This window comes from Halyomorpha halys, unplaced genomic scaffold (assembly GCF_000696795.3).
Source record: "Halyomorpha halys isolate HHAL.00 unplaced genomic scaffold, Hhal_1.1 Scaffold587.1, whole genome shotgun sequence".
Classification (NCBI taxonomy): domain Eukaryota; kingdom Metazoa; phylum Arthropoda; class Insecta; order Hemiptera; family Pentatomidae; genus Halyomorpha; species Halyomorpha halys.
Window position 1 is genome coordinate 961,627 of NW_027109405.1, and position 25,789 is coordinate 987,415.

General features: G+C 29.4%; 1 protein-coding gene across 1 annotated transcript; it reads right to left on the reverse strand.

The window, feature by feature from the left end:
- Window positions 1-3,121: 3,121 nt before the first annotated feature.
- Window positions 3,122-25,690, reverse strand: Vang (Strabismus domain-containing protein Vang). The gene is made up of 11 exons (XM_014426632.3): window positions 25,549-25,690; window positions 24,075-24,264; window positions 23,877-23,988; window positions 23,584-23,791; window positions 20,455-20,712; window positions 19,227-19,378; window positions 18,934-19,143; window positions 18,368-18,536; window positions 17,322-17,533; window positions 15,887-16,068; window positions 3,122-10,146 (listed from the first exon to the last, which is right to left on the reverse strand). Exons 2-11 carry the CDS (start codon window positions 24,224-24,226, stop codon window positions 10,110-10,112), a joined length of 1,692 nt encoding a protein of 563 aa, XP_014282118.1. The 5' UTR covers window positions 24,227-24,264; window positions 25,549-25,690; the 3' UTR covers window positions 3,122-10,109.
- Between the last annotated feature and the right edge of the window lie 99 nt (window positions 25,691-25,789).

Below are 25,789 nucleotides of genomic sequence, written 5' to 3' on the forward strand. Positions count from 1 at the left end.
GTTTTACTGTCATTCCGACTGACCATGTTGGTACACCTCTCACCTATGTATAAAAGCTAGGGAAGTGACGGCCTTAAGAGTTGGGGCACAGGTCCCACTGCTTTGGTTCGGAACATTGTGGGTTCAATTCCCACTAGGGGCAGTTAAGGATGTACAAACCAAGAATCTTTTCAAGGCTTTTAAAAAAATTGAATTTTGGAAGGAGAAAAAAAATATATATAATTATAAATTAAGAATGGTGGGGAGGTAAAGTTTAATGATCTTCACAATAATTAGGTTTAGGCCATAATCATTAGTTCTGGACAAGAGGACTGCAGAGATTAGGAGGTTATCTTGTGGATTATACACAATCAACATTTCATTTTTGCTCTTGGTAAAAAATTAATGTATTATATTAATTATTAATTAATTATACATTAAGTATTAATTATATGAAATTATAAACTGGAAACAAAATTTTTGTTCATAAAATATAAAACAGTGTACAATTCGGAGGATAGAAAGACACTACTGAAAATAATGAAAGAATACGGAGTGGACCAGAAGACTAGGAAACTAATAGAACTAACACTAACGGACACCGAATCCAAGGTAAGATTCAGAGGAACCAGCAGCAAACCTTTCCAAATAAAATTGGGACTCAGACAAGGAGATGGCCTCTCCCTGTTCAACGTGGTACTGGATAAGATAATGAAAGAGCTATCGAAAATCAATAATACAGGTGTGATAATAGGGACCAAGAACAACCACGTCAAAGTAAGGTGCCTTGCCTATGCAGATGACCTTGTCCTTTTAGCAGAAACGCAAGAAGAAATAGAAAAAAAAAAACAGGTCTACAAATCTCTTATGCAAAAACAGAATTAATGTCTACAGATTCAGACTTCAAGAAGAAAAAGGTAGAAACCAAATATGAATGAATAAGAGTAACAAACAAATTTAGGTACTTGGCAAGACTTATGTAACAATGGTTCGGAAAATGAAAGTATGAAGGAAAGAATAACCAAACTAGAGAAACTAACTTTTGCAACCAGAAACGTATTCAACAAGAAAAACCTGTCCACAAAAGCGAAAATTCAACACTACAACACAGTTGTTAAACCATTAATACTATTACTATATGGGACAGAAACCACATGCCTTCCCAGTCTGGAAAAACTACTGAGAATAGAACGAAGAATCTACAGCCCCAAAAAGACACAAGGAGGATACAGGCTAAAACCCAACAAAGAAATCTACAAAGGCACAATGGACCTAAAAACAAAAATAAGGATCAGGAGACTGAAATTCCACAGACATATGGTAAGAAGGGCCCTGGAAAGACTAAACAAGGAAATATTCCAAAAAATCCGAGGATACAAAAGCTCAGAAGGACACATCAGACAGATGAAGGAAGAAATTGAAAGACTAAGAATAACGGACCAGGACTGTCTGGAAGGAAAAAGATATAGGAAAAGACTGAAGGAAATCAGGGTTCTTGTGGGAAAGAGAAATTCGAAAAAGGGGGTCGCATGGACAAAAGAATGAAAACAAAGGCATACAGAGATAATGAGGAAAAAATGGAAGAAAGGGAAAAACAAAAACAAGAGAGAAGTCAAAAGTAATGATATTCGTGTGATCTATAAGGCCGTTCCGTGAAAAAAATATATATATAAAAAAAATAAAAACATTACAAACATTGCAGAAAATTAATATGCTGATGTAGCATATTTTATTACTTTTTTTTTGCTTACTACAACTTTTTAAAGTTGCTACAATTTTGATTAAAACATCATCACAAATATACAACCACAAAATAGAATCATAAGGATACAACCACTGATTCCCTTTAATATTCACAGTTTATAGATAATTTGATGGTCAGAATGGAACACTCCCATGCTAAAGATTGTGTAAACTCCAAGGTCATATGATTTTTGCCTATCAATTTTGATGGCATTCAAAATCCTTAACCTCTAAAATTAAACCAATAATACATGCTTCACCAAGACAAATATCCGCACTTTTTCACCAAAATTTATACCTAACTCTACTTTTAGATTATAGATACTTCTTATATCCTGGATCGATACTTGCCTTACTACTTTTATGATACCCACATATGATTGTACTTAATGTATTTTGTTTGTGTTATATGCTCCACCAGTTTTTTATACCATACCCATGATACTTATGTATTATAATTAAAACGTTTGATAAATTGCTGTGTACAATTCACCTTCGGGATCCCTAGGGACACCTCTTGTTTCCCGTTTTTATGCAGAGTTGAATGGCTTTATCCTTCCTACCGTCGTAAGTATTTCCTGGCATCCTTCATCTTCCAAGTCATCCAATTCTGCTATCCTTCATATATCTCTGACCTCCTTCAATTCAAATCCTCTATTTTTTTCTGCAATACCCGTTCCCGGTCTTCAGATTTATACACAAGGACCCACCGAATCGCTGCTTTCAATAGATTGTTCATTATCCGAGCCTCATCCTTATGGAACTCCATCCCTTCCAACATTCGTCGCTCCAATACTTTCCCTACCTTTAAATCCCGCCTGTTCAAAGATTTCTTATCCATTCACACCCCATAAAATTGTAAATTAATATAATTGTAAATATGTATGTTAACTATTATATCATTCTTAATTATTTTTACATCGTTTCTTTTTCTCTTTTTTATTTACTCATTTTTTAAAATTTTATTGTTCAACTGATAAAAGTGAGAAAGTAACCTATAATTATTTTTTATAATGACTGTTTATACTTCTTTGTATTTTTTTTTTTAAGTATCTCTGAGGCTCCTCAGCCCTTATCTATTGATTTCTCTGTATTATTCTAAAGGGACTCGTCCCAGAATAAATAAAGTATTATTATTATTATATTTCCATGCGTATGCATAGCATCCAGGATCATAGAATATATATATAATAGAATTTTTGTATACAGTTATCTATGTTCTTACAAAGTAGTCTTATTTAGTGTATAGTCCTGATGATGATTTGCAATAAAACCTGAAATATTAGTGATAACTAAATAATAATGAACTATGTTGTGTTTCATTTTGACCAACAACTCTTGGATCAATAATTCTTTCTTGATAGTAAAACATACAGGAGATTTAATAAAAACAATAAACTTTTAAGTATAATACATTTTATTTTTTGTAGTTTGCTACATAAAACCAGTAAGTCTTAAATATAAGGGTAGAAAAAAACAACATACACTGACAAAGGATGTTTTCACTCAAGCTCTAAATAAATACACACAATTATAATTTAAAACAGTCAAATAAATAATAAATATCACTAAAAAAACTGATTCCTTCCTTCGCAAAATATCACATGATCAACACAGAATTATTGTGCACCAAAACTTTTTACTATGGCAAAAGATTTGGTTTGATATTGTGCAAAACTTTTTAATAATTCTGTTCATATAAATTATAATTAAAGCTAAATTTTAAACATACATATATCATTAGCATGAGTTGAAAAAATTTACAATAAGCAACAAAGACAGGTTAAGTAGTATAAATATATTAAGGTTCGATAAAATTTAATTATTGCAGCCTTTAAGAGTTACTGATATTTTTATACAACTTCCGTAAGCCTAAGAAGGTGATTTACAATACAGTTGAAATCAAAATAGGTATCTACTAATTTGAACAGATTTGAAAATTAGATATTAATAAAATTAATTTAATAATCTACATTACATCATAACAAATGAAAAAAAGGAGATAAACAAGCTTTAATGACATGTCATGGACCAAAAATTAAATTGAACACATATTAATAAATTTCTTCCATTCACTCTCCACAATTAATGTATTTTTTCAGCAAACATGATTTAATTCACATTCCAAAGGTATGTTCATTACTTCCAAGCTATATCACTTAAATATATAAAAAATAAATCACTGCTATTGTTTCTTGACATATCTGTAGCAAATTAGTCAGGTATATAAATAAAATCATTTTTGTTCATGTTAATCCACATCAAATAGCTCAGTCTATTTTAATGATAAAAATTAGATTGACAATTAATCGTTAAATCATACTGATAAGGCACCTCAGGAAATCTCTTTAATCTCCTTAAAATGTTTTTCAATAAAATAATAAAAAAACTAATATTGAATTGAACTAAATTAAACATTAACCTCCAAGTAAATAAAAAAAAAAGTACAACAAATGTCAAGGAAGTGAATAAATAAACAAGTTATACTAGGTAAATAGAGAGCATATAGCAGATAGAAAAACTAATACAAATGGCCAAACATTACTGAGTAATACTGATAGTTTAAAAAAATAAATTTAGAAATTATAATTATAGATGTAAAGTTAAACAAAACATTCTATTTTTTAACAAAAAATTGTTGGTAATGAACAACAAATTATAAATTAAAATTATAAAAACTTGTTGGAATGTTTGTACTTCAAATTGTTAAACACTTACATCGAGATTCAAATACCGCAAAACTAAATTATTCGTAAGTTGTTCAAACCATATTATTTCAAACAGAATGGTGTTCTAAATTCTAGTTTAATGGTTTTGTTGGAGTTCTCATTCAGTTTAATGGGTAGTAAAACTGGAATAAATTCTGTACCTTACAAAAATATGCGAAAAATCCTAAGCACACATTAATTGAAACAATGAAACCAACAACCTGAGATGCAAGATGTTATTGTAATATTCTATTGATCTGTATTCTTAAAATAAGTAATTACAATAGAAAGAATTGTAATAAAAAAGTACACTTGTTTGTAGACCAATAAAGCTGTTTTTTGAACAATAATTTTGCTTATTTTAGCCAAACATTATTGAACTGATAAGTTTTCAAATCAATTTAGCATAAACTGAAAACACTAATTCTTTAAAAATTGTTCATTTAATGATGAAAAGTCTATTATCTGCTTAACCGCTAGCTATGAAATATTAATAATAAATTTGAGTCATAAATAACTTCCAATGCACCTAAGTAGAATTTATTGTTTGTATCACTTGTTTGACTCACAGTCATATGAACAAATGAATTGTTACTTCCATTAACTAAAAAGTTTATTCAGATACACTTTTTCTACCCCCCTAAAACAAAGAGTGAAAAAGTGCTTATTCATCATGTGATGCTTTAGGAATTTAAACAAATCCATAGTGCTAAGAGAGCAGCTGAACAATATGCAGTCCTTACAGTGATTGGAATACAAACATTAATTTTAAATTTGTTTGCCGAATTCTGTTCTTAAAAGATAAGTCAAGTATAGGACGTCCTTTTAAACCTAAAGACAACCTTTAAGCTTCAAAAAAAGTCATTCATTTACAGAAAAGGTCTGTTTAATAAGACTTGTATTTATTTTTTCAGGAATACCACCAACCAAAACTGTTTCCTATTCCCTACAGAACTTTTAAATTGAAAAATGACCAATGCTGAAAACAAGTTAGTCCAGCTGTCAGAACTTTCTACCCCAAACGAACTACATTTCACAAGGACGGTACAAACTGATTGCTAAGTTGCCAGGAAGATGGGAGTAAATTATAAATGATAATTAATATGATGTTATTGAATAAAGACCAAATAAATGTCTGAAGAAAACTGAAGTTATTTATGACTCAATATAAAAGTTAAACCTAGAAAAACCAGCTGATTCTGTATATGAATTCATTATTTTCAGAAAACTATTTTATATGACTATTATACCAGCAGAAGCCTTATAATGGTATGAAATGAAAAATGCATATTTAGTGCATTAAGGATTTATTAATACTAATATGAGCAACAAACACATATATCTATAACAATGTTTAATAATAAAAAAAGTTTGAATTTTCATGATGAGAAAGGGGAAGGTAGTTACCACTAAAATTTATTAGAGTAAATTTTTCATAATTGGGTGTCTTAAGACCATTTTGAATTGCAAATAATGTTTCAATCAATTATGCAATTTATCATATAAAACATCTTCATGCTGGTATAACACAAAATTCCATCTGCTGATTGTTAAGTAATTATAATTATCTGACGCTTCTCTATAAAAATTAATCACAATACAATTAATTTAAAATTGATAATATAAAAAAATTAGTTTAGAGGTAAACTTCGTAAAATTTGATTTAGATTTTGTTTGTTTATACCCTTTAAAGAAAGATAGTTAATACTAATTAATGTACATATTCATAATTGTAATAAAGCTTATTCTTAAGTAAAGTTTATTAATTTTTTTAAAGAAAAGATAATTCATTTAGCAGAAATAGACAGAAACTTTCAGTTAATAATGCAATAAATTAATAAAAATTTATATTTAAAGTGTCACAATACACTGTCTTGAGAATCTGAAAGATGATTACAAAAAATTTCCTCATATCTCTACGAATTAATTTAATATATATATTAAAAATTATACATTTAATATACTTCGATAAATAAATCAAAAATCACAACAAAATTCACATAAAAAAATAATATACAGTAATAACATTTCTTAGAAATATTAATTTAAAATTTAAAAAACCTGTACACTAATAAAGCAAAACTTTCATTTTGATCCATTCAATCTTTGGTTCAAATTCGTTATAAACATTTTTAATTGCACTAATATTTATATTACAGGTATGCTATCATGTTAGCATACAAAAACCATCATTCCTTTTATAAACCTAATTATATTAAAGAATGTACATACGTAGTATACTACTAATTAGTGAACACGTCCTCACTTAAACATTAATTAGCATAAATACATGTTAAAACTAATGTTTTGTGTAATATATAAAATATACATTACAAAAAAAAAAAAAAAAAAAAAGAATGAGTATTGTCATGGAAAATAAAATTTTCCAAGGGATTGCTGATATCAGGTACTGAGTCAAATATAAATAAATTATTCATTAAAAAAATACAAAAATTAAATAAAAATTATTTTTATAAATATAATATATATGCATCAGTTAAGTTCTTAAGTACACTTGCCTTTCTGTTTTTATGAGGGAAAAACCAGTGATGATTTCCATAGCTTCCATCTCAACTCCGTTGGTATCCATATTAATGATATCCAGTTTTCAACTTTATGATATGTTAATTTTTCAAATGGTCCCTTTTTTAAGTACTTAGTACATCTCAATATAATTAAATATAACTAATAATTAAACCCTACCATTATAAATCCTCATATTTAAATTGCTCAAGTTTCTTTTTCGTATTTCACACGATCAGTCAATATTAAAAGAAATATATAGGTACCAAGAATATAAGCATAAATTGAAAACAGGTAAGTGGTTACAAACCAGTGGACTCACTCTATTTCAATTTTAACTTAGTAAAAGAAACATCGAACTCAAATAATTAGTCTGATATATAAGATGGTCAGGGTTGCGGTCAAAAGTGAAACAAAAATAGTTGTAAACTATTTTTGTTTCACTTTTGACCGCAACCCTGACCATCTTCTTATATATCAATTTTTACAGTCAACTATATATACATATATAAAATTAGTCTGATAGTTCATTCGCAGAATGTTCATCACCAATCAGGAAATCATGAAAGTGATATCAAGATAATTAATTATTTTGGATAGGATAGGAAGCTATGAAATCATTGGACAATAGAGTAATTGATAATCCAATTTGTAACTTTAAAAAATTAATATAGTAATCCTTCAAAAATAGTGCTTTAAGGAAAAAGTGAAAAATTGTTTTAAGAATTTGAATTGGTTTTAAAATGTCTTAAATAAAAATATTGGAGAAAAAAATTATAGCTTGGCTTAAAAAAAATTGTTTCATTCCTAAACAATTTTATTATTTTAGGATTAGGAAATGGAATCTCTCTTAATTAAATGAAATATCTCTTTTATTTTACTTTATTTATTGCGAAGGGGATCTATTTCACTTTCCATCTGGTCCAGGCCAATTTGCTCTACCACGCCTAAAGAAGTTTTACATCAATAATCAGGGCAGGATACTCCCACCTTGTGTCCTTAGAAGGGACTAATATTATTATAACAAAACAATGCATTATTTATATTCAATAGGAAACAAATTTCAGCTATAATAAAAGATATTATAGCTAAAGTTACCGCAACAAATTTGTGAAAAATCTTCATGTTTAAATAAAAAATATGGAAATTCGCCTATTTTGAATTTTGTAGTTTTAATAATAACTTGAACATTTTGAAAAAATAAGATCGTATAAACACAAATTTAGGACAGAAAGAAAAGGGCCAGAAGGTAAAAAGGCCCCAAAACATAAATATGGGGAAGTTTTAAGTAAAACGTAAAGTTCCGTTTTGGTCTCCTGAAAAGTAACTATATTCACAATTTTTACTTAAAATCGATGGCAAGGAACTACTCTTGGAATACTTAGTCTTTTTGAAGCCCACCATAAAGTTTCTGTCTGATTTTTAATAAGTCAAGATTAAATATGTTTCCCACCAAAAAAGCAATATCATAAAGAAGAAGAATATATTGGCAATAAAGATTCATCTTTATCCACAACAGTATTTATTTACGAAGCTCTACCTACCTTATACATATGTTTTGCATAACATCATTTCAATGTATTTAATATCCTTTATAAGACAAAAAAGGTAAACGGTAAAACTTTACTCGAGATTCTCTTCACAAGTCAGAATTAACTGCTACACTGCCCCGAAGTTTTATAAAAACAAATTCAGGAATTTAAGATCAAGGGAGTTCTTAGGAATGGGGGATAACATAACAGCCTTTTTTTAAAGACCACTATGTACTGGACATGTTCTATACCTAAAAATTAGGTATTGTTCTATACTATAAAAATTAGTACTTTTAAATACTATTTGTTTCTTTCAATAAATTTAATATCCTGTACTAGTTTTCAGCAACCAAGGAATCATTTTATGAGACCAAAATTAATTCTGACGATGTAATCAAATGTTGTAAATTTTATAACCAATTTATAAACTTTTAGTCACGTTTTCATTAATAACACAGAAGCTGAAGGATTACTATACTTTTTACTATGATTTATCACCAGTCTAAATTAATAAAAAATGTGAGCTTAACAACAGTATTAGATATATTGGAATGGCACTATTTATTATAACAAATGAGAAAAGAATACATATATCTTGGTGTAAATCCTCAACAAAAATTATAAAATGCTTCAATGAATATTACAGATCTTCTTACAGTCTTTTTTTTGTTTTTAATTTATTTATTTTATAATCAATAATAGAAAAAATTATATACACTTTTGTGAAAATAAAAAATCAACTACCAACAAAATAAGGTACAAGCATTGAAAATTAATGTCTTCATAAGACAATACTCAATACTTAATTACAATTAATTTAGTCTAGATATCTGATAATAAAAAAAAAATTAGATTTTAAAATCTCAAGCTGTTTAAGAAACACTTAAGGTGCTGATATGCTATACTCAAAAACTTAAATAGGTTGTTCTATATATAAGAATAAAAAAAAAAAAACCTTAACGTTAAATTTTAACTTCTTCCTCCACAATCGGCAAAATTACAAAAATATATGTTCATGTAAAAACATACACACTTCATTTAGTACTTATAGCTATGCAGAACTTGTTAACAATGGTAAATTAATCAGATAATCATAGGGTTTGTGGAAATTAATATTGGTAAAAAAATGCCAATCATAAAAGCATTTTCTTCACTAGACTCGGATAAGCTATAATTAATTTGGTAAGGCGGTTATAATATATAATAATACATATTAACATTTATATATTATATATACATTAATAAATATATAAATATTATATTTATCAACATTAATTTTTTATTCATAACACTGATAAAAATAGAAAATTTGATAGTTGTTGATAATATGTTATTGTTTCTGTCTTTTTTTTTTGTTAATTACAAATATTATTTGTTATTTATGTCTGCTTCATAACATTTAAAATATAAAGTCATATGATGTTGCATAAATATACTTTAAAAATTACCATTATTGAATAAAAATTATATCATTAAATTAAAATGAATCAGCTGAAATATATTCTTTAAATTCCACGAGTTTTTCAAATATAACTTTTAAATACCTTTTTGATAATAGCACAATTCTTGAAGTTGATTGTAAGTGTCATATCAATCTTGAAACATCAAACAGATTCTCCTTTGGTCAAACAGAGGTTTCAGAATTCAACCGAATAACAAACCTGAGAAAAAAAAAAATTAGCAATAGTTTAATTAACCAACTTAAAAAAATCTAACATAATAACAAAATTCTGATACAAAAACATGGGTGAATTTAATCCTGTCAAATGTAGCTGACTTCACTAAGTCAGGACAAACAATTTATCAGGATATTTCCAGAGGAATGTAATCAAAATTATGACAGAGAACGGTAAACTTTAGAAGTTAAAAATCCAATTTTATCATTAAAGGCGACAAGGAAAATTTATATGAGCCATAGTTATACTTAGATATAAATATAATTTGTTGAATATAATTTACTAAATGACCAATGCATCATTGGTCTTATATAATAACATGCACATAAATAAAAAAGAAAGTATAATAGAATTTTTTTTTTTTACAGTAGCCTAGAGAAACAAATCTAGACATTCCAACACTGGGCCTTTGTAGAAGTCTTTGATGGAAGAAAAGAAAAGAAAAAAAAAATTATTACTTGAGAGTTAATAAGACAGGATCTAACTGTCTTCAATTTACTAATTGGAAACTCTCTATTTGCCCATAATAAGTCCACAAGATTACTTTTAGTGCCCAAGAAAGGAATGCTAACAGCATTATAGACTACTTCCTCAACAGCAGAAACATCAGAAGACTATTGTCAGATGTTAAAGTCATCAGAGGAGTAACAACTATAGACCAATATGCTTGTCCCAGGTGATCCATAAGTTATATACATCAGTCCTCGAAAAAAACTTAGAGATGTAGTAGAAAAAGACCTTGAAGAAGAGTAAGCCACATTCAGACCTTTTAGACAGACCCAGGACCAAATATTTTCACTGAGGACAGAAAAGGCTTGGGATAGGGATAAAAATGTATATTTAGCTTTTTTAGATTTGCAAGCTGCTTTCGATTCAGCCCAAGAGTTGAAATATGAAATGCATTGAAGACAAAGAACATCCCTTTAGAACTTATAGAAGCCACAAAATCTTCGTATAAGGGTAAAGTCAGGATGAATGAAAAGGAGCCTAGGAGCTTTAATATGATAAGAGGTGTCAAACAGGGAGATAGTCTGAGTCCTCTTCTCTTTATTGCTCAGATGAACGAGGTATTGAAAATATATAAAAGAAGGACGACACGAACAGTAGTAGAGAAATGGAACCAGAGAACAGTTCTTGCTCAGACACTCCTCTATGCCGATGATATTGTACTCATAGCGGACTCCGTCCAGAATCTTCAGCAAACTGTAGTGGAATGGGAAGTGGAGCTGGAGAGAAAAGGCATTTGTGAAGAATTATCATAAATACAATCAAAAGCAAAGTCAAGCAAATTGGACGACAACCTGAAAATGTGCAGATTACTTGTAGAGGAGAAATCATAGAGGCAGCAAAAGATTATATGTACCAAGGTACAGTTATTAGTAGAGATAGTAAAATTCAGAAATATCTAATAGGATTAAAAAAGCAAAAATTTATTACCAAATCTGCAATACTGTTGTTGAAAAACGTGAAGTTAAGAAAAAAGTAAAGCTTCATATTTTTAACACTATTTACCTTCCCACCCTATATTACGAGAGCTGGGTCCTTCTCGACAGATTGAGGAACAGAATCACTTCCTCAGAAAAGTAACAAGCCAAACACGAAGGGAACAATTCAGGAATACCAGAATAACAGAGGAGCTAGGGATGAAACCAGAAACTAAAATTATTGAGAAGAGGCAGTCAAAGTGGTTCGAACATATATGCCAAATGGATAAAGACCGTAGACCAAGCAAATTCTTCAAAGCTAGAACAACTGGCAAAATACCAAGAGGCTAGACTAGGAGCGAAAAGAGGAAAGCTATTGGATTCCATGAGGGCATTGGCAGGGGACTAGGACAGATGGAAAGCTTGGATCGAGGCACCTCCATCCTAAGGAGAAAGAAAAAGAAAAAGATCTAACGTCTTCAAAAAGTAAGAAATTATAGAATGTATTGAAAGAGTATCTGATACCTATTTGATTTTAGAAATTTTAAAGATACTAAAGTTAACAACCATGAGCATAAAGGCATGAAAAACCGATAGTAGGCACTTAACATTTCTAGTAGTAATGACTTAAAAAAACAAAAAAAAAAAACAGGGATATTTAAGCATTGTTAATTAAAGATATATTTATGTTTCTGAACTTGGATTTATGAAGAAAAGAATATTGTATGAGAAATTGAGGATGACCGATGAGTGAGGAATGCTGGAAGAGAGAGTAGCCAATCTGGACCAATGGCTTGAGTCCATGGTTGGCGTATCTAACCTAAACTGTCTCATTAAAATCCAACTGGAAACTAGTTCTCTGTGATCTCAGAACTCCATAATCATTTTTAGAACAATACTTACGCCTTTGCCTGATACCTTTAAAAACAAACAAAAATCAAAGTATATAAAGAATATTATCCGTGTTGCGGCCAACACACATCTACCGTATAACATATGTTTTTATTGTTTAAAAGCCATATGTTTTTCTTTTGTAAAAAAAATAAAACACACATTTTGTGAGTATCTTGTTGTGCACACACGTATCGTCTCCTCACTACACACACATAGTTGCCAGCATTCTGGCCATCTTCGCCGGCTTAGTCATTTTAGCCACGGCGGGCGGACTTATTCGACTCATCCTCCCAGAGGACAAGGCGGCCAGACGTACGTCGATCTAGTTCCACGAGAACATCCACTCAGGACAGCAACCACAGCCGGGCCCCTATCAATCACCGGTGATATAAGACTTTTTTTCTAGTTTGTATATTTTTTGTGTTCGATTAATTTTATTTTGTAATTGTGTTACCACTTTCCTTTTTTTTTCTAGTTTGTATATTTTTTTGTGTTTGATTAATTTTATTTTGTAATTGTGTTAAGCTTTCCTTTTTTTTCTAGTTTGTATATTTTTGTTCCTTTTATTATCTTTACTTCTTTAAAAATAAAAAATAACAAAATTCGACCATTTCTTTTCTTCTCACGGTTGGGCTAGTAAAGGTTCCTTTTGAACCCCTACCCGCCGTAACAATCCGATTGCAATCAAAATAACTCAAATAGTAATTAAACTATTCATTGTGAGGCAATGTTTCACTCCAATTATTAGGGCTTTCTGAATAGAGGAAAGCAAAAGAATTAAAGATCCTTCTTTTTTATTTCCCTATCAAAGGCAATGCTGTGATTCTTTAGCTTTCCTTGTTTTACTACTTCAAATTATCATCTATTGTAATAATTTTGAGTGAATATTTCATGTCTTTTCTGCTTAGTTTGTGATTTCTAATGTAATGTCAAGTAAAAGTAAAGTAAAATTAGTTATTGAAGTGTTTATCTATCTATCTTTACCATTTCCAAAACTTTATTTTATATAGCTAAGAAAATGAAATATAAATGATAAAATTGTATACAAATTACGTAAAAAATATTATGCAATTTTCTCTTACATGGAAAAAAGCTGCTTAAGATAAAAATAGAAATACTTGACAGACCAATTACATTTACGGAGTTTTAAAAAATATATTCTCAAAAAAAAAAAAAATACTTGAAATTGAAAAAAGCTTGATAAAAATAGAGCCTGATAATGTATTTAATAAAAGATTAAAAAAAAAAATTACTTGAAACTGAAATGTATTTAATAAAATAATACCCCCACTAACTGCAAGTAGGAAGTTACTGGAGTTCTTTTTGGTGGGAACAGCTCTCCAGTGGCAGGGTTGATAAGCTTAATTATCGAAATTGCCCCATTGTTATTAAGAAAAAAACAATGTCTCACTTTCTTTCAGAGATATTTGGACCAACGTGAATGTTGACCTGTAGGCTTGGGAACCAGGTTTACTGCTATGCAGGAGGCTTAGTGACCAAGCCTTGTCTTGACGGTATATTAAAATAATATTAAGAATACACCACTGGTACAGGGTTGCCCTAATGTACACCAGAGGTAAGGAAGAATAAAAAAAAAATACCGATAATTATTAAATTTTTTTAAAACATTTCTTATTAAATTCCTATTATACAGGGGGTACCAGTATTCAGGGTCATGCCCCCTAACCTCTACAATTTACAGAATTTTTACTGTCATAACAATGGTATGTGGTCTATTTTTAGAGGCTATTGTTAATTTTCTAACCTTCTCCAGTTCTTCTTCCATGTATCTAACTCTAGAGTTTCCAATGGGTACTCTTTTTATGGATTCTGATAGTAAATCAGAATTTAAGACAAATTAATATCAAGCACTTTCTTTATCTGACGTGTCTTGAAGGCATAATTGCCAAAAACAATTTTTTTTCTGTTTTTTACTACAATTTGTATGCAGAATCAAAAAAACACTTGAGAACAGATTCCTTTTAGGATCCGTAAGAAACCATTCTCATAATTAAGGCATTTCTTAGTTGAGAATTCATCATCATGACTCTGATTTAGCTTCCTCATCCCTTTGAGGAAACCCAAATTATCTTATAGGAAACTGGATTCTAAAATGATTAGGTTTTTTACGTTTTATCAATTTTCTGCACCATTCACGCAAAAATCATCTAAAACTAAAACTATAAGAAATTGTTTTCAGTTTTTGGTGATTTACGCTTTCAGTAAACGTGCCTGATATGCATATGTCTCAGAATCTGATTTTAGTAAATTGATAATATCCTTAAAATATATTACAAATGCCATTTTTATGATCCAGTGAAATCAAATCCATATTCCAAGCATTGCAGGGAAAGTGAACATGCATAGAGGACACTCTGTATATATTTTTTTTTTTTTATTTTGTAAGCTTGGAACTTACACCTATAAAATTACTATTCTGTATTCATAGTATATTTATGGAATGTATATCCCATGAATAAGGAGTTTTGACTATAATACAAATGTATGAAGTTTTAATACAATAATAATAATGGAAACTTTAATTGACTATTGTGTATAGCGAGTTTTCCAGCATATTAATTAACATAATACTAAACATGAACCGATAAAGATAAATACAATAATAACATTAATTTTTAACAAGTTTTACATTTCTTAATTTTGTCCATTTTTTTTTTTTTTTTTTATCATAAGGAGGATAATTATCTACCATCTCTAGCACAAAAATAACTGTTAAGGCAACTAGCAGTAACACACAACAATAATGAGTTGTTGGGTGTGAACACAAGGGATGGAAGGACTGGATGGCTTATAGATTTGGTATCACTGGTGTCTCATCCACCTTCAACTATCGATCATCCTAAATATTTCTGACTACAATGCCAAGCAAGACAAACAATAAATAAAAGGAATGAGTACATATTAAGACAACAGAGAAAGGGTTTTGTCATTTTAAAAAGAAAAAAAAATTATGAAAGCTAAAAGTGAAAAGACGAGTGGACAGAACATACTTTTACAATATAGGCCTCAACCTGTTTAGTTAAACTGACAGACTATTTAATAAAAAATAATTTTTTTTTAACTCAAGAATAAAACTGATTTAATTTTATTTAAATTTACTTTAACTAATTTATTTATAACATAAGCTATTTCTGTTTAGTTTAAAAATGACTCAGCATTTCTTCTTTAAATTGATTATCTGGAAATACATAAATATAAGTACATGCAAATTTGGTTATTTCTGAAATCATCCAGAGATAAATCTAGTGAATGAAAGCAGCCCAGTATTCTATGCGTGTATAATCCAATTGTTTATAAAGGGCAATGACAAATGGCTAATTCTAAAATATAATGGCTATACAAACAAACAGGAAATATAAAAAAGCAAACTTATAGAACAAACCTACCTGTTAGTAAGAGGGTCGATAACCTCTTCTGCTATATTAAAGTGTGGCAAGGCATGAAAAGTACACATAAGAGAAACATCACTCTGCCTTAGCTGAAAAACAACCCCAGATCTGAGGGGCCTAGTAAGAAGTTCATCACAGATCAAGGACCATGACTGTACTTCTTTCTGCTCTTTTTCATTCTGTAAGAGACAGGTAATCGATCAAATAATGCTATACAGCTGAACCAATATATTATGAAACATATGGGTACTTTCGATATTGAACGTGAACTACTATGTATGAAATCACCCAAAATTGCAGATATAGCCCAATGAATTTCATCATGTTTTGGAAACAAAAATGCTCATAGATTTACAACGGATCACCTAGAGGTATGTTTTGTAGCTCATTTTAAAGCTTAGTGCTTATATTTTCATTTTATATGTAACATAACCTCAAAACCAAGAAATTATTTTTAATTGTTTCCAATATTTGGAATTTTGAAAATTTAAAAAACACCATCTAATTTATGCAATTATCAATTATACATTTCTGCAAGATAATATGCTTGTTGTTTTATCCGAGAATGAGCAAAATTTAACCTGTTAGGTCAATCTACCGTAACACCCACTTGACATCCATATTTTGTAACTCATGGTCCCTTCCTTTCTTCATTTTGAAATTTGAATCTAACCAATATAAGACAGAAAAACATAGAAAAAATCTAACATGGAGCTCTTGGGATTTTCAAAATTCAAAATAATAATGAAAATAATTTCTTGGGTTTAAGAAATCATGCTACGTATCAAATTAAAGTACAAGCAATAAGCTACAAAAAATCTATCTAGTACAATCAGTTGTAAATCTACGAGCATTATTACAATTCAGATATTTCTGCAATTTCGAAACATTGATTTAATAACACTACTCACATAGAAAATATATTTGTCATATTTTTAGTTGATATTTCTAATACATAACAAAATCATGAAAATCTGAGATAAAAAGGTTCAGGCCTTGGGTGATTTCATATGGAATGACACACATATCTTACATCATATTTCAGACTGAGGATTACATACTGGAATAGAAATACATAAATACATAAAAATGTATGGAAAAAATTTAAAAACCTTTGAAAGGATAAAAAATAATTATTTCTCAAACAAAAAAAAATAAATTAAGCCCTTTAGTTACAAGAATGACTAAGTCCAATATCAAGTTTTCATAAAAGTACTTTAAATAATCATGAAAGATGGTTATGGGTGCGGTCAAAAGGAAATAAAAAATAGTTCACATCTATTTATTTGCTGACACATATGAATGTAGATAGTAAGAAAATCTAGGATTTATAAATTTTTACTAATACTTAGTACACTTCCTTGCCTTTGGGCAACAGGTAGTCATATATTTCTTTATATATGACATTCTACAAATGCATTATGATTGATACCTGTAACACTGGGGCAGGTTGCAGAAAACGTTCCAGAAAAGCCCTCGGTGACAGGTCATGAGACAGACACAAACTTAAGTGTTTCAGTATTGAGTCAACACTATGACGTGGCTGCTGCCTTGTTACCCTCAGATATTTCTGCAAAGCCCTAGCGAGTGAAGGGAAAACTGCTTGAGCTGCTTCATGGCAATCCATTCCATTGCCATTATTTCCTGTATTAAAACAAATGAAACAAAACCTTGAAGCAAAACACTATATGATAAATTGAATTAATAAAACAATATTAAATAATATGTGAATTGTGGAAAGCTTCAATAAAAAGTTGGTAGAATAATGTTCAACAGATACACTAATACCCTTAATTTAAAAAAAAATTTCATTCATTGTTTTATTACTTGTTCATTTGTTTTAATACTTCATGAGTTGAAAATAAATGTGGTGTCGCACAAGTAAGATTTTAAATGCTATGGAAAGTATTTTCCCATTGTATAATGGAACTAGTTTAAACAAGACTGGCATAAACAATTTCATTTAATTACAAACAATAATACTGTAGTTTTTGAAAATGTTTAAAATTTTTATTTCATATTACATTTATTTTTGTTTAGATTTAATTAATCTCGTAGAATTAACATCTAAGTTTGAAGTATTGTAAATCATAATGTTGGGCTTAAATTTAATGGTTTTCATTTATATCACAAAGACAGAAATACAGAGAGAGACAAAGATGTGCTATTTAATTAATACACACCATTTTGCCAGATATAAATCTAAGAAATGTCTATATAAAATGTTAACCATTAATTTGTTAAGGAATCTTTTTTTTTTTCAATAAGGGAATAACATATTTATGATCTTACAAGATTCCCTCACAACTCACTTTTTTGCCATAATTTAGTATTTTTTGTTTTTCAATTTGAATTAAAATCGCTTATCCCATAGCTCTTTGGTTTAGAAAATTGTGTAAATCTTCTAAATAAGATTGATATCAATTTCCACCAATTTTTAAGCAACAGAGCTATCCAATAAGGTTTTCTCCATCATACCTGGTTCATGATGAAGACGCTTAATATGAGTGAAAGCTTCTTCTGCAGCAGTAATAAGTCGTGCCCTACGCTTCTTCACTCTACGTTCATAATCGTGTTCTTCGTAGAACCTTTCATTATGACTTGAGTCTCTCCTCCTTGACTCTCTCAACCCACCTCTGGTTTGATTCTGTAAAATAAAAAACATCAAATTATAAACAAGAGGCCACTTAATAAGCATTCAGAGTTCAAGAATAATTTCAGTAAAAAAAGATTCAGAATTTTTTAAATCATTACCATTGTAACAGACAAAACATTATTTTCCAGAATTTATTGTCTTCAAAATTTAATTTAGCTCTAATTAGCAATCAAAGTTTTTTTTAACAAGAATTATGTTTTTAAATATTTAAAAACAATTTCAAATATATACAATTCTTATTTTTTAATACGAAACTCTCTTAAAACTCATTTCGATATTCTTATGCAATCATAATGATAATCACCTCAAGAATAACCAGAAATTATAAATTAATATCACAGATTTTGAAAGTTCATTCATTACATGTAAACTACAAAAAAAAATTAACCTGTAGAGAAGTGTTATTTATTCCATCAACTTCATAATATTTGAAGCTCGATGTGGGTTTACGAGATTTTGAGACCGGCAACCTCTCAAGATAAGGGTTATAAATAGGAAATTCAGTATAATACTTGTCCAAAATCCAAACTGCTGCTCTCTGAATACTAAGCTGCCCAATGGCATATGCTTTGCTTTCACCATCTGGGCTCCTCACAATCTGATGAATAAAAAGCAATAAATTATGTGAATGGATAAGAATAAAATATCAACTGACTTATCTATTAATGAAAGCTTACTTACTTTAACATAATACATTGGTTGAATATGTCTCAGTTCAATTAAAACAACAGCTAAATAATGAATAAAAAGTAGTGTGTCAGTAAGACTAGCAGCATATGCAACAAGTGATCTATATTCCAATGATTCCTCTCCTGTAACTGACTCCCGAGCTCCTGGACAAAAACAGTAATTAACATAACGTAGTTAAAATAAGAAAACTAAATCTAAAAAAGTGATAAATTTATTTCCTGTATTTACATTCTATTAGAATCTAAGACCATTCATGTGGAGCTAAAGGTTTTATTATTTTTATCTTTCTATTTAAAATTATGGTATGAACTCCAGAAGTAATCTCACCTAGAGACCTGTATGAATTTACCAGATAATGAGCATCTACCTCAGAGAGAACCATCGCCATTAACAGTTATTTTATAAGATTATTTAAAAAAAATAAAAGTCCTTAATCAGTGAAATCACAAAACTTTAATATTTTCTTTTATAATACAAAATGATAAAAAATTAAATAAATGTAATCACAAACTATGCACAATCAGCTTTTAGCCCAGGGTGTTTGAGTCTATATAAACTATTTCTCATTCCTTCAGCCAAATCAGTCTACATCCCCTACTGTTTTATCCATGTATTCTATTACTAAATAAAGGGAGGAACAGTGTCTTAAGCTTTTTGAAGAAAAGCATTGTGTAAAATATTAGGACCTAAAAAGAATGAGTTAACAAGATACTTTAGAAGGCTATACAATGCCGAACTGCATCCAGCAAATATAATTCAGGTGGTAGCATTTTAGTGGATAAGGTTGGTGTAAAAGGTTGTGGGGGTTAACAATGTATGGATCCCTGAACTGTTTATAAACACTAACTGGTAGGTAAACCTCCTAGGGATAGACCAAAATGAAAGGAGGATTGCGACAGGACAGATCTCACGGATTTGGGCTCAAATAGGTATCACTGGACAAATGCTTGTAGACAGTGATTGGTGGTATCGAAATCGAACCTTCAGATTCTCTAAGCTTTTATTATTATTATTAAGCTCCAGTATTTATGGCTATATTAAAAATCATCTTTTCACTGGTAAAATCTTTCAATGTTAGCAAACCAACACACTTAATTAATGTTATTTTAAGTACTTGTATAATGAACTAGCCAAGTATAATGGTAATTAATTTTAAAATTAATGCTGATGGGAAATGTACATATTTGAATAAAAATGGATAAATAATTCTTAAACAAACCTTCAGTAATCTGAACAACATAGAAGAGCCAATAAGTAAAGCAGCATATAAGAACTAGAAGCAAAACTACAGCTCGGAACACAAAAATACTAGGCATTGTTGCCCTAGACGTTCGTATAAAAACAGCCCATGTTCCACCAGCTAAGAGAACTAGCTTAAAGCAAAGAGAAACCAAAAGGCCTTTGCATTCAGCTCCGCACGATAACAGCTCAGCTTTCTCAGCAGCACTTAAACTAGCCCCAAGGGATGGAAAAAATCCTGTAATGTAAATTAATAATTAGAAAGGCTAAAAGTAGTAAATACAAAAAAAATCAGCAATTAATTCATTGGTTTAATTTTCATTTTTTTAATAAAAATCATATGAACTATGAACATTATGGAAAAATTTCTAGCAATTTAATTATTAAATATAAGTTTCAAATATGAAAACTAAAATTCTTATTTCATTTACCTACATATGAGAAAAAATCAAACATGCAAACTAAAATTCATTCCTCTGTTAATATGATAAAAGTTTCTTTAATACTATGTTTGTGTGATGTATCATTTTATTATTTAAAAAATAGAAGAAAATAAAATGTAGATTTGTTATTATATAATAAACACAAAAGAAATATTTATTCCCAATAGAAAGTAATAAGTAAATAAGCTAATACAATATAGGGGTTCAAATAATGATGAGAAGTTCAAAATTTAATAATTATTTCAAGATGAATTATTTAATTTTTAAAATACTTTTAAACTGGTTCAAGTAATGTATTTAAGTTAAATGGTGAATATTAAAGTAAAATAGAATTCATTTGATTAGTTTACTAAAACAGAATGGTTATTTCAAATAGTTAATTGAATTTTCTGTTGTAGAGTAGCTTACTCAATAAAACTCCCTCCTCACCTCCGGCACTACCAAACAGAGGTTTTAGATTGAACCTGTCAATCAATCTAAAACCTCTGTTTAGCCTAAGAATTCTTTATAGTAGAGATTGTTAAAACTATCATTAATCCTAGATAGAGATCATCAGTACCAATTAAAAGAGTATTAATATTAAAAGGGGTAATCTTAATATGTTGGTCCTACAATATTAAAACTTCCTGAAATATTAACACTCTGATACAATAATATGTTTTTTGCAACATAATGCACGATTATTCTAGTTGTATAGAATGGCAGTAAATAAGAGAAAACAGAAAGTTACACATGCAATGGTGTTTACTTCCTGTATTTCAGTATTATAGTAACGCCTGATCTAAATATGTTTATTGTCATACTGGAATTTTAATCATCCTTTTTAGAAAATTACAGCATTTTTCAGATATTTTTATTAAATATCTGAAAAATGCTGTAATTTTGGAATAATTAATGATAATAAAGTTATATTACTATCCAGTCTACGGGGACAATATTCCTTTATAGACAAATCTAGTAACAAGTCAACTAATATGTACTTTTAATAATTGAAACAAATAAGAAAGTTGCTTTTACAGCAATGTTCCAACCAAACCAAATCCTTCCAAGCTAACTCAGAGGTTATCTATCAGCCGCAAACAATGCTGACTGAACAAAACAACTAGAGCTAACTTATCTTTCAACAAGAACATCCTGTGGAAAACCAAAACTTTAATATTCAATTGAATTAAGTTTAATCACTAAATACATGTTAAGAAAATATTAAAACACTGGCCTAATATTGGGTGTTAAAATAAGTTTGTAGCGTTTTTTAATGGCGATTTCAATAAGAACTTCAGATTCTTGTAAATATTTTTAATCAATTATATATGAAACATTTTGATCTATTACATGTTGCCATCTTTCAGGTAATTTTTTAATTCTGTCCTCCCAGAACCTCTCAGATTTTTGCACAATGAACTCCTCTATGTGCGTTTTGCAGTCCTTGAATTAAAGTGTTTCCTATTAAGAGAGTTTTGAAGTGCCCGAAATAAGTGAAAATATGTTGGGGTAAGGTCAGGTGAATAGGGTGGATGGAGGATCACATCCCAGCCAAACTCCAATAATTTGTCAGAAAAGACACATGAGGACGGGCGTTATCAAGATGGAAAACTATGCCTTTCCGATTACGAGACAAAAATGATTTGAGACACTTGCATGAGATACGTTAAGTGTTTCTGCAATATCCCATATCATAGAGTGAGGGTTGTCTGTGATCAATGCTTGAATTCGGTCATCATCAACAGTTAAAGGACGAACCGATCGCTTTGTGTCTTTTAAGCCAAAATTTCCAGTTCTGAACCAAGCAAACCACTTACGGATGGTGCATTCTTCTAAAGCATCATGGCCATACACACTGCAAATTTTGTTAACCATCTATGCAGCAGATTTTCCTTTTTGGAAATAAAAAATCATTAAATGACAAAAATTAATTTTTTTCTCTTCCATTTTGAACAAGCAAAATACCAATTAAAGATAAGCAATCTTTTCCTTGAAGAAGTTTGTCGGGGGGTGCGGTCAGCAAAGAACAACATAAATAAACAAAACCATATTTATTTATTTAATGCCTAATGGTTTTGTTTATTTATGTTGTTCTTTGCTGACCGCACCCCCCGACAAACTTCTTCAAGCATTAATCTACGGTCAACTATCTACACCACTCGATAAGCAATCTTGGTTGAAACTGATGCATAAAAGCACCTCAACTAATCCTTTTTTAGAATATGTAAACATTATTGACCAAGTAAACATGATTTTATAAACACAGAGAGGATTAAATTAAAATATTGAAAAACGCTACAAACTTGTTTTACAACCTAATGCATACCACCTTTAAACTCACAGAGAAACTGAAAGTTAAAAATAACATATGATATACATGAAAAATAATTGATCTACCTGTAAAATAAAATGAGTGAGTGTTCATAGATGTCCATGGCAGCTATGAAGTCAAAAACACATATGCATCTACTAACCAATCTACTTAATTTCACTATTGGCAATTACTGGAAAGTTTAATGGCTGTTAAGACTAAGTCTGTATGCATGGATAAAATAAACTAAGGAAACTAACTGCTTGCGACTCTATTTTAACTTAAATTAATAAGAAAACAAAAATATTTCTATTCTAAAATTAAAAACAGCAACAAAATAAACTAAAATTATCAAGTAAAAAAAAAAACTAACCTATCTTTGGTAAAATGAGCATCAAAGGAGGGCTAGTAAAAGCCATAATAGCTATAATAACAGCAATTGTTGTTCCAACATATCTACTACAAGGAAAACTTATCCCTGTATCAGTATCATTTTGCCATAAACTAACTTCTTCTACTGAACCTGATTGGTCTGAAGTATTGCCGGTGATAGCAGTAGTATTTTCTCCCCAATTTTCATCCTACAAATTAAAAAAAATAAAATAAAATATTAAAGATAACAAAAAAAAAATACCAAGTATTTTAATATTAAAGTTTATATATAACCTGAGGTAAAATTTGAACTTCAATCACTTCTTGTCCATTTCTAGTTTCATCTACAGTAACAGTTGTTTGAAAAGGAGCCATATTTTCTTCTAAGTTTTGAGCTCTGTTTGTTCTGTCATAAAAAAAATATATATACATGTTTTATATTCAAGTGGCAGTAATAATCAAATAATTCAACTGAAATTAAAAGAAATTAACCTGGAACTTTTATGAGAGTGACTCCGATGAGTAGTTCGATGATTGGTATGAGATCTTGAACGTTTAGTTTTTGAGCTAGGCTCACTTAAGGCAGACTTGATTGAATCCGTCTCCATGCCTGGCTTCAGGTCGTAATCCGAAAGCCCATACATATTTCGCACACATAGCTCTCCTCCAAACAATTGTAAATCTGCAATTTATAACAACATTAAAATTCACTTAAAGCAAGGGGAAGAGACAACTAGGGTGCCCAAATGGTAGGTAACTTTTTCTTAAATTTAAACAGACTTAACAACAAGAATATTTCCTCATAATACAAACCAACCTGGAACAATAATCATTATTGTTGATAATAATTACATAACTTAGCATATTGCGGTTCAGTGTGGAAGAATTACTATCATTTTCAACTTTCAAAATCCTGATTCTCTTTACTTACATTAGAATAGTCGTTCATATTATAATATAAACTGGCAAACTATTATGAATGACAAATAAATTCTTGAATTTTAAAAACACTGAAAATAAAACAGACTAGGGAAGCACAAGGAGGTTCTAAACGGCAACAAGACAATAAATAAATTATAAAGAAAAGAAAAAAATGCACAGGTAATTTAACCCACTACCATTTTGATTGATAATCATTTAAGTCATTGATTAAGTATCTGGTTACTAAAAAACAAATTCTATATTTCAATAAAAAAGTAGTTCTGTCAAATTGTTAAAACAGATATTTCGTTCTTTTACTCCATAAATTACATTTCTTAGGTAAACAATCTTTTCATATCTACAGCTATGCTCAATGCTTCCTTTATAAGTCTGTATTGTTGATGTTTGCATTAAATGATAAATATTTGTTTGCATACAATTTCAGAATAAATAATCCAATGATTGTTATAGGAACTTTAAATTGAACAAAACATATCCTCTCTTCAGGACACTTGTCACTACATTAGTTCCATTTATTTGAAACCAATTTGAATGTTTTAGCTTTAAGTTCTAATAAGAAGATACAAACATAGTGAAACACAGATATAATAAACGATAATGTCATTTCATTCCGTTATTTCCCTCATTTTTAGCAGTAAAATAATTTACATACAAGAGATATACTTTAGTAATGAACTAAATAATTCAGAAAACTGATATTTCCACAAAATGAGATCTTATACATACTAATTTAAACAGTCATAATGAACCTGTATATAATTGTTATGTATGCATATCAACTGTGATTATAGTAGTAGATAAAGCTAATTTTATCAAACTTCAAGAATGAGAAATACACCAAGAAACACCAATGAACACAAATTGAAAAAATCAATGAAAAAATAACTTTTATTTAATGTAAAATATTAATACTTTAATTATAATAAATAATAGCACAACTAATCATAAATTCAAAATCGGAAATACAGCAACATAAAATAGTATTTAAATTAAAATTCAAAGTCATATTGACAGGAGAAAATACCTGCTGAAACAGTGCTTTAAACAAAAAACATTGTTTAATGACAACTTCAATTTAATGAATGAAACTAAAAGGCTCAGGTCGAATACTTAACACCCCAACTTTCATGACACATAGATAACTACGAAACTAGTGAAAACTAAGCATAACTTAAGTAGTACTTCTTTAACAAGCATTAATACTAAAATGAATTAATTGGAACCGAAAGTCGCCTACTCCCTACACCTTTCCCACCATCAACATG